The 14,678-nt window shown below is 43.4% G+C and overlaps 1 protein-coding gene across 10 annotated transcripts in view; it reads left to right on the forward strand.

Annotated features, from left to right (window-relative positions):
* Nucleotides 1-14,678, forward strand: part of AGAP1 (ArfGAP with GTPase domain, ankyrin repeat and PH domain 1) — a 308,457-nt gene that overhangs the window by 172,013 nt on the left and 121,766 nt on the right. For all 10 annotated transcript variants that reach the window (XM_077785208.2, XM_021536092.4, XM_085585530.1 and 7 more), the window contains one exon: nt 14,214-14,318. In XM_077785208.2, the coding sequence (XP_077641334.2) occupies nt 14,214-14,318 (105 nt within the window). The remainder of the gene's footprint in view (nt 1-14,213; nt 14,319-14,678) is intronic.

Below are 14,678 nucleotides of genomic sequence, written 5' to 3' on the forward strand. Positions count from 1 at the left end.
TTCAGAATGAAGTGGAGTATGTTATAGGACAAGTTAAAGAATATCCATATTTAAATCAATACTAAGATTTACAGATGCTAAATAGAGAATTAAGGAGGAAAGAGATAAATAGGATTTTGTAGCCTTTCAAAACTTGGGAAACAGGCCCATAGATTGGTATAAGGGTAGGGAGAGCTCCCTCACCATCTGATCCCTTTTCCATGGGGTCAATCCTGTAGGAACTGACCAGTGTGGGTCCCTTTATCCATGGGGACAGTCCTGTAGGAACTGACCGGTGTGGATCCCTTTACTCATGGGTTCAGTCCTGTAGGAACTGCTCCAGTGTGTGTCCCTTTATCCATGGGGTCATTCCTTCAGGAACTGACCAGTGTGGGTCCCTTTATCCATGGGGTCAGTTCTGTAGGAACTGACCAGTGTGGGTCCCTTTATCCATGGGGTCAGTCCTGTAGGAACTGACCAGTGTGTGTCCCTTTACTCATGGGGACAGTCCTGTAGGAACTGACCGGTGTGGATCCCTTTACTCATGGGTTCAGTCCTGTAGGAACTGCTCCAGTGTGTGTCCCTTTATCCATGGGGTCATTCCTTCAGGAACTGACCAGTGTGGGTCCCTTTATCCATGGGGTCAGTTCTGTAGGAACTGACCAGTGTGGATCCCTTTATCCATGGGGTCAGTCCTGTAGGAACTGACCAGTGTGGGTCCCTTTATCCATGGGGTCAGTTCTGTAGGAACTGACCAGTGTGGGTCCCTTTATCCATGGGGTCAGTTCTGTAGGAACTGACCAGTGTGGGTCCCTTTATCCATGGGGCCAGTCCTGTAGGAACTGACCAGTGTGGGTCCCTTTATCCATGGGGCCAGTCCTGTAGGAACTGCCCAGTGTGGGTCCCTTTTCCATGGGGTCAGTCCTGTAGGAACTGACCAGTGTGGGTCCCTTTTCCATGGGGCCAGTCCTGTAGGAACTGCTCCAGTGTGGGTCCCTTTTCCATGGGGTCAGTCCTGTAGGAACTGCTCCAGTGTGGGTCCCTTTTCCATGGGGGTCCCTTTACTCATGGGGTCAGTCCTTCAGGGACTGCCCAGTGTGGGTCCCTTTATCCATGGGGACACACGTCCTGCCAGGATCCTGCTCCAGCACGAGTTTCCCATGGGGCCAGAGGTTCCCTTGGGCATCTCCTTGCTCTGGTGTGGGATTTTCTGTGGGATTCAGACAGATCTCAGCCCCACCACAGACCCCCATGGCCTGCAGGGTACAGCTGCTTCACCCTGGGCTCCACCACAGGTGGTGGAAGCAGAAAAGGCTTGAGATGGGTGGTGTAGCCTCATTTTCTTTGCTGTTTTAACACTGAGGTTTTCCAGGGATGTTTTGTATCGTTGTTTGGAGTCTGTGAAGATGGTTAAGTAGGAGAGCATTTCTGAAAAGCTGGGCAAGAGTTATCAGTGCAAAAAAGCTGGAATGAAAGAACTGAACTCCATGATCCTTGTAGGTCCTTTCCAGCTCAGAATATTCTGTGTTTTTGTAACTCCCTGTATTTAGGAATTTGAGGATATTTCGGGTATTTAGACTTGAAGAGAAGCAGTTTAAGGGCAGTGAGAAGTGAGTAAAACCTTCCCTTTATGGCAGCCTGGGTAAATTTGCAGGGTTAATTTCAATTATGACATATTTGAAAATTTGTCCTGCTTGTAGGGAGCAAAGAGATTGGACTTTTTCCCTGGAAGGTGTCCTGGGAAGCTGTGATTCCCCGGGCCACACCAGTGCTTTTTTCCCCCACTCCAGTGATTTCAGAGCAGAGATTGATGGGCCCCTCTTCCTTAATGAGTTTGCTGAATTGATTTTATCATTGCTTTTTGTCACTTTCCTAGAACTAACATGGAAATGACAAAAAAAAAAGGTCCAAGTGACAACACCCAAGCGTGGGGTGTTAAAGTTGATAAGACCTGGGATCATCAGCAGCCATAATTGACAAATAATACCCCTCATAAATACTGCCAGTCTTTTCAATTAGTTTTCATCTCAAATTCGGGATGCAAAATGATGGCCTGTCAAGTGACAATGGATGACAAAAATTAATAAATTGTCTTCTAAATAGTATGGACACTTAAGAAAAATTGGGCAGCCAATTTAGCACAGCATGAACCGGGGGGAACCTTTTGTACTGTTGCCATGCCACTAATGTTGTCTGGGTCTTTATTAATGGTGCTTGGCTGCTGCTGACAGTTTTGTTGCTACTGGCAACTTTCTTCATTAAAATTAAAGCCAGCGTCAAATCCCATTAGCCGCACTCTGGGTACCTTGCATTTTTATTTTTATTTTTTTATTTTTTTATTTATTTGTCTTTACAAAACTATTCTTTATCTATAGGAAGTTGGGAAGGGTGGTTAAAAATTAGTCTTTAGTCTTGTTCATGGCTGATCACTTAATAAATAATGGATTATATTGGGTTTTGTTTTTTTTTGAGGGAGATTGTCTCCAACATTTTACAGCTTTCCTAGTCCACAGCCAAGTGACTGCACAGAGAAATCCATAAATGAGCTTTATAAATTACCTTTTCTGATCATGGTATTCTTCTGTGTTGCCTGCAAGCCACTTGGATCTGGGATACTGTGTCATAAAACAATCGTAGTCTCTGGAGCAGCTTCTGTTCTTGTTGTCTCTCCCTCTCAAATATTAATGAGGTTAAAACTGAGGGATCAACATGTGTGCGAGATCACTCTTTAAAGGAAAATAAAGTGTGCATCTTTACATTATTTTGGGAAGGAACAAATATCTTTGTTTGTGGAAACATCTTTTGAGTTTCTGCTTTAATAACTTATGGATTGACTCCTTAATCTGAAGGAGGGCAGGAATGGATGGGATATTGGGAAGGAATTGTTCCCTGGGAGGGTGGGCAGGCCCTGGCACAGGGTGCCCAGAGCAGCTGTGGCTGCCCCTGGATCCCTGGAAGTGTCCAAGGCCAGGTTGGACACTGGGGCTTGGAGCAGCCTGGGACAGTGGGAGGTGTCCCTGCCATGGCAGGGGGTGGGACTGGATGAGCTTTAAGGTCCCTTGCAACCCAAACCGTTCTGGAATTCCATGACTCTTTTTAACAAGTCTTAATAAATGATGAATAAGTCTTAATAAACAGATAGCTTGTAATAATAGACTTTGCCATATCTACTGTCACTACTGAGTGTTCTAAAACATTAAAAAGCTGAGTGACCAGTGCATTAAATTCCCAGGGCAATCTGTATTCTGCCTTACAGACCACACATGAAGAAATTCAAGGCTTTTCAGAGAAAAATGTGTGGAAATCAGGGAAAAATTCCTTCCAGAAACATCCCTCAGGTGTCCTTCCAGGAATGCTCAAAGTGGAACGTGATCTTTCACTCTTTGTGGTGCATCACACTTTGCCACTGCATTGTATCTCAGTTTTCTCCAGGAGTAGATATTTCCAAGAGGATTTAGTTGTTACAATATCTTGGTAATTGTACTGCTCTGGACTTGGGGGCCAGACTTCCCTGGCTGGTGTCACATTGTGTTCTGACATAATTTGGGTACAAGCCAGTGATCCGAAAATGTGTCACAAGGCTTCTGATAGATGGAAATGCCTCATGAAGCGCAAAATATGGCTTGGCTTTACATCTCTGGAAGGGTTAGAAGTAGATTGTGTTTAAGGATCCTTCCAAGCCAAAGCATTCCTGAATTCCACATCTCTCTGATGGGGATTGGACAAAGAGAGGTAAAGTCTTCTGGTGACAGCTTGATTTTGCTGTTGTCACCATAGAAATGCCTTTTGATTCAGGAGTTGGGATGGTTTGGTAGCCCCAGGGCTAGCAGCAGGAAACTGCAGGTAAAGCCAGGCTGAAGGCAGTGCCAGCGGGGTCCTTGCAGAAAACCAGAAGTGCTGAATCCAAAACCACATTTAAACATTCACTGTGCTTGGGAATGGTCTCGTGTGGTAAGTGATAAACAATTAACAGCTCAAATGGTCCTTTAAACTGGTGCACTTCTGCAGCAATTTTTGGGCTGAAAGATGTGCTCAAATCTGGATTTCAGTTCATCTGAAATGTGGGTTGAGTGACCCTATCATTCACAAGAATGGATACTTGATAGAAATGAAATAAACTGGTGACATCAAATTAGCATCCATCTAATAAATCCAAGCTGTGCCTTTAGCTCTTCTGCTAAATCTTCTTGGTTTAAAAAAATAAATAAAAAAAGGTGTCAGTAGTTAATTGTTGACTAAAGCTTAATATCTGTTGAAGCAAATGAGCCATGAAATACACTACACAGGAAGTATTGTATCTGGAGTGATTTTAACATTAAAACAATATTACAATTTTTAACTTGCTGACACAATATGCAGAATCCTTTATTTTGAAATTGCCCTGATTAATGCTAAGCTCAGGAAGTGGGGAAGAGGAGGAGTGAGTGCTGTATATAAAGCAATGCAGACCAGGACTAAACGAGCCTTTTCTTCTCAGAATAATATTAAATAACAATAAAGAAATTTTGGGGTGTCTCAGGATATTACTTTGGGAATCCTAATAATAACTTTGTCAAAAGCATCGATTTATAATTTCTCAGAAAAGTTCTTTCAGTTGACTGGCACTGGCAATGTTTTACATTCTGTTAACTTGACTTTCTATAGCAACAACTGTGGTAAAAATGGGTGAGTTCTGCTCCTGACAGCAGTAACTTGGCCTTTTTGCTGTAACAATTTAAGAACATGGGGTGAAAAACCTGTTCTTGAGAGCTGTCTTTAAGTTGTACCCTTAAATCCTGGGAAATGGCCTTGGATAGGTTTTCCCTGGGCTCAGGGAGCTGTTGGAGATGTGGAGATGCCTTGGTGTAAAAGAATCATCAAATCACATAATATTCTGAACTGGAAAGGATCCATGAGGATCATTCAGTCCAAATCCTGACCCTGCACAGACACCACAACAAGCTGAGGTGGTGTGGGGTGGTTTTCCAGCAAAATTTTACATCCTGTCAAAAGTCTTCTCCCAGTGTGACTCAAGTCATGGTCCTTGGCCAAGACCAGAAGGTTTTTGAGTAAAATAGCTGTACATTTTAATGTATTCCCAGCTGAAGCCAAAATGGTTTTGTTTTCAGGTGATAAAGTACGGATTGATTCATTAAGAAGAAAGAGCAGACAGTTGTGTATGTTGTGCAAAGGGTTATTTAAAAAGATGTGTCTCTGCTGCACCAATGGATAAATCATCATTTTTCTAAGCTCTTTAGCTCCATGACTACTCACACATTCAGCAAGTAGCAGAGGGATGTGATTGTAGCTGTCTCTTTATGCAGTTGTCCTGTGTGTCTTGGCATGTTCTGTATTTCTTACAGTATTCCACTCATGTTGAAGATGGAATTTACATTTTTTGCAGCTTTTTTGAGAATGTGAAACATGATTTTATGAACTCCAGGAAACAGGATCCAGTAGGGAAAGTATTTTTCCTCACTAGGTTCCTGATTTGTTTTCTGCTGTGATGATGAGAGGACAGTGCCCAACATACATTGAGTGCATCTCTGAAGGGCCATCATCACCTTCATTCCTCTGAGTGAGCTGGACTTTGCAGGAGCATCACCAGGAATGCTAACATCACTATTTCATCTATTTTCCTTTTTTTTTTTCTCTTGGTCCTAGGAGAGTTTGGAGGAAAGAGAGCGGGGTGTGTGGATGGAAGAGTGCTGGAGCATCCTGATGGGCCCTGCTCACTCACCCTGGTCTAGTGCAAGGTGTCACTGCCCATGGCAGGCACAAGATGAGGTTTAAGGTCCCTTCCAACCCAAACCATTCTGGGATTCTGTGATCTTTGTGGTGTTGAACAAGTTCAGTGTGTCCTGGCAGACCCTTCTGTAGTGGGGTCATTGGTGCTGATGGTCCTTGACCAGTGGACGAGGTTAAAAGTAGAAAAATGGAGCAATCAGGAAATATTGTTAATTAGAATTATGAAGAAGGTGGTCTTCTACTGCAGATTTTTTTTTTTAAAGGGTATTTATTCTCCTATCCCTACAAAAGTTTGAGGGCCAGAAGTATAACTGTTCAGCAAAATTTATTTTTCAAGGAGGATGCTCCTTTTGATTAAAAGAAAACTAAAATAAATTTTAAAATCCCATTATGAAGCAGAGTTTCTGAGGTTGGTTGTCGAAGGCCTTTTTGATCCCAAAATTTCCTGACATGAAGTGTGAATCATTTCTGTACAATAACATGGAACACAGTTTAAGGAGAAAAAGGAACACACATGCACACACACTTTTTTTTTTTTTTTCCTGCCAGCATTCTTAGGTTTGTTATTCAGCCTGTGCTGTATTAAATTGGATTTTGTGTCCATCATTATTAAAATGTGAAGTGTGTCGGTCACAAAGCATACATTTCAGGGCAGTTAGCTGAATAATTCTTTTCTTTATTATCCCAAATTACTGCTGAGCTCTGGAGAGGTGAGCAGTTTAGCCAATTATTGCCATTTGAGCTGGATTTGTGGGTGATTAGCTCCTGGTCGAATTCAGTCCTGGCAAGGGCTTTGAAGCCTTTCCTTGTGTGATTTTCACAGCGGTGAGGTAGGAATAGACGAGGCTAATGACAGGAAGGTCGCCTGGGTGAGGTGACCTGTGGGGGGGGGGCCCGGGTTTAGCAAATAGGGCATCCACAATAACAAGTGTGTCACTAACCCCGCCGTGCATAATCGGAGTTTTATAGGATTGTTGGAGATGCTGACAGCTCAATTAAAGTGTAACCCTTTGTACCATATAGCCCCGGCAGAATGACAGAAATATTACCAACAAAAAAGGGAGGGGACCACAAGGGAACTGGTTAAAGATCCAGGGTTCTTTTTCTTTCCCCCCCCCCCCCATTGGAGCCTGCACAGAACGGGCTGCAGAAAGCATCCATTTGTGAAATAATAGGTTGTCCAGGGGAGGGGTATGGTGCCAAACATGGCTACAAAAAAAAGCTGCTCTTAAGTGGTCTTCCTGATGTTTCTATGGAAACACTAGAGTGTCGGCAGAGAAAGTTAAAATTGGGTTTTAAGCTTTTCATGGCTTTTCTCCCTTTTCCGCTCCCCCAGCCAAATCCCTGCTTTATATAAAACGCGATAAAGAGAATTTCGGGGATCGGGGAATGCTCCTGTAAGGAAAAGCAGATCCTCTGCCTAGGAGTGGTCGTGCCTACACGAGGATTCCTTATTTTGCATCACGCACCCAAGGCTGTTTTTTGAGGGAAGTCAATGTTTTGTGGCTTCCTTTCCATGCCTGACCCTTCAGCCATTCCTGGACATTCCCGCTCTCGGAGCCTCTCCCACAGTTGTGTTTGCTCGCTCCGGATCTGCTTCCCAACGCTGTTTTTCCTTTGCCCAAGGTAATGATTTGTATCGAAGTGCATTTCACTGGTGTCAGGGAAACCACAGCTGCCAGTGCCAAGGGTTAATAAACCAACTACTGGAGATTATTAAGGGCTGGGGTTCTTTTTTTATTCTATTCTTTTAGCAGTCCAGAGTAACCAAAATAACTCTTGGAAGGCAACAGAGGCAGAAACTACTGCAAGACAGGAAAATAATGTGATTTTCTCATGCTGTGTCCTGTTCAGAGAGGTAAATGAGTTAAAGGATGTGCCAGACCTGGTTGCATTTCATAACACACTTGAATGTTCAGCTCCACAAGAAGGATGTGTGGTGGCTGTAACTGTAGAGTTTGCAATGTGCTGTTGACTTTAGTCTCATTTTAGAAACAGTCATAAAGCAGGGTTAAGGAAAGAGTGCCCCTGTCCCAAAGCTGCCAGCTGAAGAAGAACTCAAGAAGAGTTGTGGGAACTCGTGCATCACCTGCAAGATCCAGAGGTTGAAATATTGGAGCAGTCAGTAATCAAGACCAGGTTGGATGGAGCTTGGAGCAACCTGGGATCGTGGAGGGTGTCCCTGCCCATGGCAGGGGGTGGAATAGGATGGTCTTTAAGCTCCCTTCCAACCATTCTGGGATTATAAATGAAGATGCAGTAACAGTGAACACTAAGTTTGTTCTTCCCATTAAGTGTGTCCTTAGTGCTACTGCTCTTGCAGGAATTTGGTGGCCGTCCTTTGGTGGCAATCTTCGTTGCTGGTGCTGTGATGAACTGTAAGAGTTGCTTAATCAGCACTGGGGGTTTTTTCAGTACCTCTTTCTAATTTTCTTTCCTAGCTTGTGTACAGAGAGCTTGGAAAATAATGAGTTGCAGGTTGATTGTCCTTCAAGTTTAAGCAAAGCCATTATCTTCTGCTCCCCAAGTCAGGTGTTAGAGCCTCTCTGTTCTTTGTCTTCAAATGGAAATCATGGCTGATCAGCCCCAGCATTAGGTAACCATTCATGGAGTAATTACCTGCTGTGCAGTCACTGCCTGGTGTTTAGGGAATGTTAGAAGAGAATTGGGTGCAGTGTTCTGATTTCATTTTCTCGTAAAGGCGCAGAACATAAATTTGAATAGTTTCTGCAATGTGGGAGCATCTTTGTGGCAAAACTCTGCCTGCTGCTGTGCCAGTTTTTAAGGGAGGTGGGAGGGATTTTCTATGTGCACAGCTGTAGTAAGAACATACAGGGTTTTGGAGGGTTTTTTTTTTTTTGCAATGTTATTGTTAGATACTGAAGTTGGAGAATGTTTGAGCTCTCCTGTTTTCAGAACTCTTCAGAGTCATTCCAGGCTCTTACAAGAGTTGCGCTTTTTTTGTTGGTTTTTTTTTTGTTTGTTTGTTTGTTTGGTTTGGTTTGTTTGTTTGTTTTGGGTTTTTTTGTAGTTCAGTTGGTCCCCAGTTGTATTCTGCTACTGTAAGAAGACATAGAATTCCAAAATAGTTTGCGGTGGAAGGGACCTCAGAGCTCACCCCATCCACCCCCCCTTCCTCTAGCCCAAGGTGCTCCAAGCCCTGTCCAGGCTGGCCTTGGACAGTTCCAGGGACAGCCACAGCTTCTCTGTGCCAGGGCCTCACCACTCTCACAGGGTACAATTCCATCCCAATATCCCATCTATCCCAATTTCCCTCTGGCAGTGTGAATCCATTCCCCTTGTCCTGTCTCTCCAGGCCTTATCCAAAGTTCCTTTCCCTCTTTTTTATAAGCCCCTTTTAAGTATCAGCAGGGACAGTTTGCTACAGGTTTCCAAGTATAAAAACTTAAACCAGCTTCATGTCTCATTGACCAAAAGACCAAGCAACATTCCCTTAAATTCTGGGGGGGAAAAGACTTCAGTCTGGGAAACTGAGAAAACAAGTTACTTTCTTATGGAAGGATTCCCCATACATTGGGAATCTTCAACAGTTCATTTCCTAGAGGATTTTAGGTTTAAAGAGAGAACAACATGGTCTAGGTGAAGGTGTCCTTGCCCATGATAGGAGAGGGAATGAAGTGAGCTTCCAACCCAAACCATTCTGGGGTTCTCTGACTCTCTGTGTATCAATGAGTCAGTCATTACCAAAAGCTTCTCATGGCATGCAGCTATTGTTTGGAGGTGAAACAGTTTGAGCTGGTATGTGCCATATGCTGGAAGAATGGACTTTAACACCAGAAACCTGTTACAACTAAATCTTCTGGAGGAAAAAAAATATAACTGAAAAATTAATCTCTTTTTTACTGTCAGGTGGCCTCAATGCTGTTGGACAGACAGTGCAGAGCTGGCTGGTCATTGAATCCTGGGGGTTTCACCAGCATTTGTTCTCCACATTAATAGATTTACAGGAAGTGGGTGTTTTATTGACCAGAATTTGTATGTAACAATTAGTCTGTGATCCTGACTGAGTGGCTGCCTTCAGAGTTATTTGAAGGAGGAGGTTTCTCATGACTGAGAGTTTTTCTTTTCTGAGCAGGATCCACAGGAGGTGTAGAAAATTCCCAGCAGTGTTAGCTGCTGATCATGGCTGTGGGAGCTACAGACCTGAGTGGAAAAATAGGAATTTATGTTCTTAATGATGAAGTGTGACATTACCTGTTTCATTCTGTCAGAACAACATCAGGTAAACAATATGGGCTCAGCTAAAAATTAGGAAGGGGGAGAAACAAAAGGCTGGCAGAAGTTTGCACCTGAGCCATGGCAGTGGGGTAAATTTCTGAAAGAAAATAGAAACCAAAGTGGAATCATGGAATGGTTTTGGTTGGATGGGATCTTGAAGCTCATCTGGTTCCAACTTCTGCCATAATTATAGGTACCATATTTCCTTTTCCAGAAGGTCCAATCTTGGCTCTGCTGACTTCAAAGACCATTTTTAAGGCTTCTCACCTGCCAGCATCTTCAGTGCAGCATTAACCAAGGGGTCACTTTCTGAAATGCTGATAATTTGCTATTTAAAACCTAAAATATTTCTCTAGAACAAATCGGTGATTTTTTTGTCACTGAGTTGTTACTTAAGCAGGCAAGGTTTTGAGCTCACAGAAGGCACCCAGAGCAGCCAGATTTTTGCTGGTTGCTGTGTATTCAGGTGAACTGGGTGTAGTAGATGCCCTGGTCCCTTCACCAGTGCTGGGTGTGTTGTTTTCTTTCCACCTTGGCTCCAATCAATCCGATGCTGGCGGCTTTTCATTAGCTGCTCCTGCTCCCACGGTAATGGTGGGACTGCAGAGCCTGCTGGCAGTCTGTAACTTCCCCAGGTGCCCTGGAGCTCAGCAGCCTAAGCTGATTGACTCAGTTAGGGCCCCAGTCCCTAACAGCAAATGCAATCAATAAATCTTTGTTGGTAAATAATTGCTATCGAACAGAGTTTTAATATAAATTTATGAGTGGTGTTTTATCACAGCTTGAGGCTACAGCAAGCCACTGAGTGATGGATTTCAGATCACACTTGCATTCATTACATTAACTTTGTAAGTTATTTAAAGCTTGTACACTTAACATTGCTTTTGGCTTGCAATGACCTCCTGGGAGTAGATGTAGCACGCACATTACTAATGGAGAGCCAGCTCTGTTCGCTCCCTGGATCCTCCAGCAAAACCCAGGGACTGAGCTCCATGCACTCCACTTGCAGCCTTTTTCCTCCAGCTCCTTCAAAACACAAGCTGGAGGATTCACCATTCCTCCCTTAAACACAGAGTTGCAGTTTTGGAGGGAAGGTGGTAAAAAAAAAAAAAATCTATTTGAGGTGTGAAGTTCTGCTCTGTTTGTGTGGAAATCAGAGGTGTTAAATTCTTCGTGTTTGGTCTGGAGGCTTTGGAGCTGCACCCACAACTGCCCATGGAGGGCTGTGAGAAATTAAAGATTTCATACAAATTAGGGGAAATAGCATCATCCAATTAACAATTATTTGAGGCAGGGATTATTTAGACCAAAAGAATTGGTATTTGGAGTAAAAGATTTATGTGGGCTCTTAATGCATAGCTTGGGAACTCAATGGGATTTTTCCAGTGTGCTGTGTGTGTGTGGGGACCTGTTTGGCAGTGACTGGGGTTGTGCCCGAGCTGCCTCTGAATTGCCTTGGAGGTACCAGGGGTCAGCAGGAACCCCTGGATTTCATTTCCTCAGCACAGGATCTGATGTGACTCAAATGTAGCCGTGATGTGACTGAAGCAAGGGGCTTTTTTTTAAATTTCTTTTAAATAACATTTCCTCTCATGTGGGCCTTTTTTTTTTTTTTTTTTTTTACTTATAGCTAACATTAAAGTGCATTTATAACTGATCTAAACTCTGATTCTAAGACCATTTCTCCAGACCATTCTATAAAATTACCACAGAGTGGTGGCCTTGGGGATAAAAGCTGTGGTTTATATGGGCTGCTTTGCTTTATAGCACTTTAAGTTAGCTCCTTGTATTCACAGCAGTTTGCTCTTCAGGTACTCCAAGATACTTTTAATTATCACATAATGTGAAAATGATTCTGTTTGCCGAAGGAATGCCTGAAGAATATGGATTAGGAAGTCTAGTTTGTTAGTTAGGCACAAATAGGTCCATCATCCGTATTCAGTTCTGAGCTGGGTGGGCTGGTTTTTGTTTGTTTGTTTGTTTGTTTTTTACATTAAAGCACAGAGTTCTGCTTTAAAAACATGGTAAAACCTCATTTTGAATAATTTTCTCAATTTAGATCCAAAACTAGAATGTCATCATTCATACTTAGATAGTAGCAAAACTTTAAGTAGTAAAAATCACGACCGTGATAGATTTTTACTCTTTATTGTGATTATAATTGACACAAATTGAAAATTACCTAAGTAATGACATGTTTTCTCTATAGCAAAGGAGCAGTTAAAAGGTTATGAAATATGTACATTTTACTGGCTTCAAAACTTGAAAAAAAATGGCAAAGGGAAAAAAAATTCCCATTGTGATCTTTACTGCTTTTTCCCCATTAGAAGGTCTGAAGAACAAACCAGTGCAGGGAAACAGTAATTTTTGATCCCCACGACACAGCACTAACTAGAATTGGGTCCCCCTAAACACCAGTGCTGTGCTGCAGGTGAGGTATGAAAGATGGGAAAGGTGAAGAGACAGATCACCTCCTATAGACAAACAGGAGAGTCAAAGGCAGAAATAAGCTTTCATTTTTTAATAGAAGAAAACAACGTCTCCAAGTGCTGGCAGACAGTAATTGGGCTGAGCAGGAGCTTTTGTGAGGAGGCATTTCAGAAGCCCCGTTCTCCTTGAAAAAGTTGGAGTTCTAGCAAGGAGGAGAACAAAAAAATACAGACATGTGACCTGCAGAAAGGCATAAAGTTGTGAGTTTGGATAACTGTGCTATTCAGGTATCCAGCAGGAGCTTTTCTTCATGGCCCCATCCGTGGAGTGTGTTGGGAAGGGTTCTTATCTGAAGTTCTATTCCAGCTGCGTGGCCAGGAGCAGAACTTCTACTTGAGTGGAGCTGACCCACGTTCCCTCCTGGCTTTGGGATAGGGTCTGCAGAGGGATCACTTCATAAAGCTGCAGGTTTAATGGGAAAACAACCAGTGGAACTAATTTTCTAGGTTTAAACCACTTTTAACAAGAACTCCATGGGAGTTGGAAGCACTGTGCTTGCTAGGGCATCTTTCTATGTTCTGTTTTCCCTTTATTTTAATTGCCTTGTATGATGAGAAGGGGAAAACTTGTTTTATAGGGATTAGGGAGCTGAAATTCATGTTGGGTGGATTCCTAGTTGTGATTTATTGAAATGGATATGTGTCCACTTTGATCAGAGCTTAATTTGTGACACCAGTCACTGTGTCCCTGTGGTAGGTACTGAGCATAGGATCTCCACTGGACATTCCACTAAGGCTTTGCACAACCATAATACTGTCTGGATCCATTAGGAGCTGCCTTCTGGCTTGGGTTTGGAAATTAAAATTTCCTAAGGAAGTATATTCTTCATTTACTACCCGGAGTGTTCTACAGCATGTGGTATTTTATTTTTCAAAGTGAATTTTGATTTTGTAGCTGAGAACAAGTCAATGTACAGTAGCAGTTCCTGTCTATCTGTTGGAACACAATGATGACTTTTTATCTTTGCTGTTGTGGCTGCCCCATTCCTGGAAGTGTTCCAGGACAGTTTGGACAGGGCTTGGAGCCACCTGGTCCAGTGGAAGGTGTCCCTGTGCATGGCTGGGGGTGGAACTGGATTTAATGTCCCTTCCAACCCAAACCATTCTGGGATTCTGTGATCAATGTAATTCATCCCTGATTGAATATGGTGGGAAGGTGATTCACTTTGCCCACCTCCTTTCTTCTCCAGTCACACCTCTGTCATTAAATTATCTAGGATTTACGTGAAACACTTAGTATTTGCTCTGGTTTTGTTTTGCTACTCTTGCCTGGGATTGGGGTTCCTTTTGCTGGAAGGAATTAGCCAAGAGAGGTTTTCATGGTGGTGTCACCTTTGTGCAGAGGGAATGAGAACACAGATGTGAATGAGAACACAGATGTGTGCTCTTCTGTGGGCAGGGAATCCCCAGGAGCATGCTGGAGGGAGAGGCCACACAGCAGGATCTTCCCTCCACCTGGGGCTCATCACTTATTTTAGAAGGCAAGGAAATGCACAGCATGGTGTCTTCATCAGCTAGGAACCCATGTGGGTCGCACTAAAATGTGTTTTTCTGAGGCATGGCATTCAAGGAAAAAGAGGGTTTTTCTACCCATTGGACAAAGCCAGTGGAGGGAATGTGCATTCTGGGAGAGGCAGGGGAAAGAGTGTCACTTGCAGGAGAAAGCCTGTCTGGAAATGCTCGTCTGGAAAGGCAATTCTCTTCCCTCTGTCTGTGTCTTAGGCAGTTGTGTGTTGTCTGTGTGGTCGTTTCAGCTTTTCTCTCTCTCTCCCCCACCAGGGGATGCTGCTAAAGCGGAGTGGCAAGTCCCTGAACAAGGAGTGGAAGAAGAAATATGTGACACTGTGTGACAACGGCGTGCTGACCTACCATCCCAGCCTGCATGTGAGTACTGCCTGCTCTGGGAACACCCAGCCCTGACAAGAGGCTCAGGCATGGCTTTGGTGAGACCACTGTGCTGAAAGAGCTTCTTCCTCTTTCTGCATTCCCTTCCCTCTCAAAGAATCATCACCTGAAGTGAAACTCCCTGCTGCAAGTCTGAGTGCACTGCAGTTCCTCTGACTCTGCTGGAACTGGGGCTTCCTGGCATCCCAAGAGGCTCCTGGAACTGTTTAGGGCTTTTTTTTCTGCTCATTCTTTTATGGACTTGTTGTTGTTTCCAGGGTTAAAAACCAAGTCTTTTACAATAAAAAGTTTCCTAGAGGTAGTAAAGAGTGAGGAGAGGTCTTTTTCAGTGTACAGGGC

Source organism: Lonchura striata, chromosome 7 (genome assembly GCF_050655825.1).
Source record: "Lonchura striata isolate lonStrDom1 chromosome 7, ASM5065582v1, whole genome shotgun sequence".
Lineage (NCBI taxonomy): Eukaryota > Metazoa > Chordata > Aves > Passeriformes > Estrildidae > Lonchura > Lonchura striata.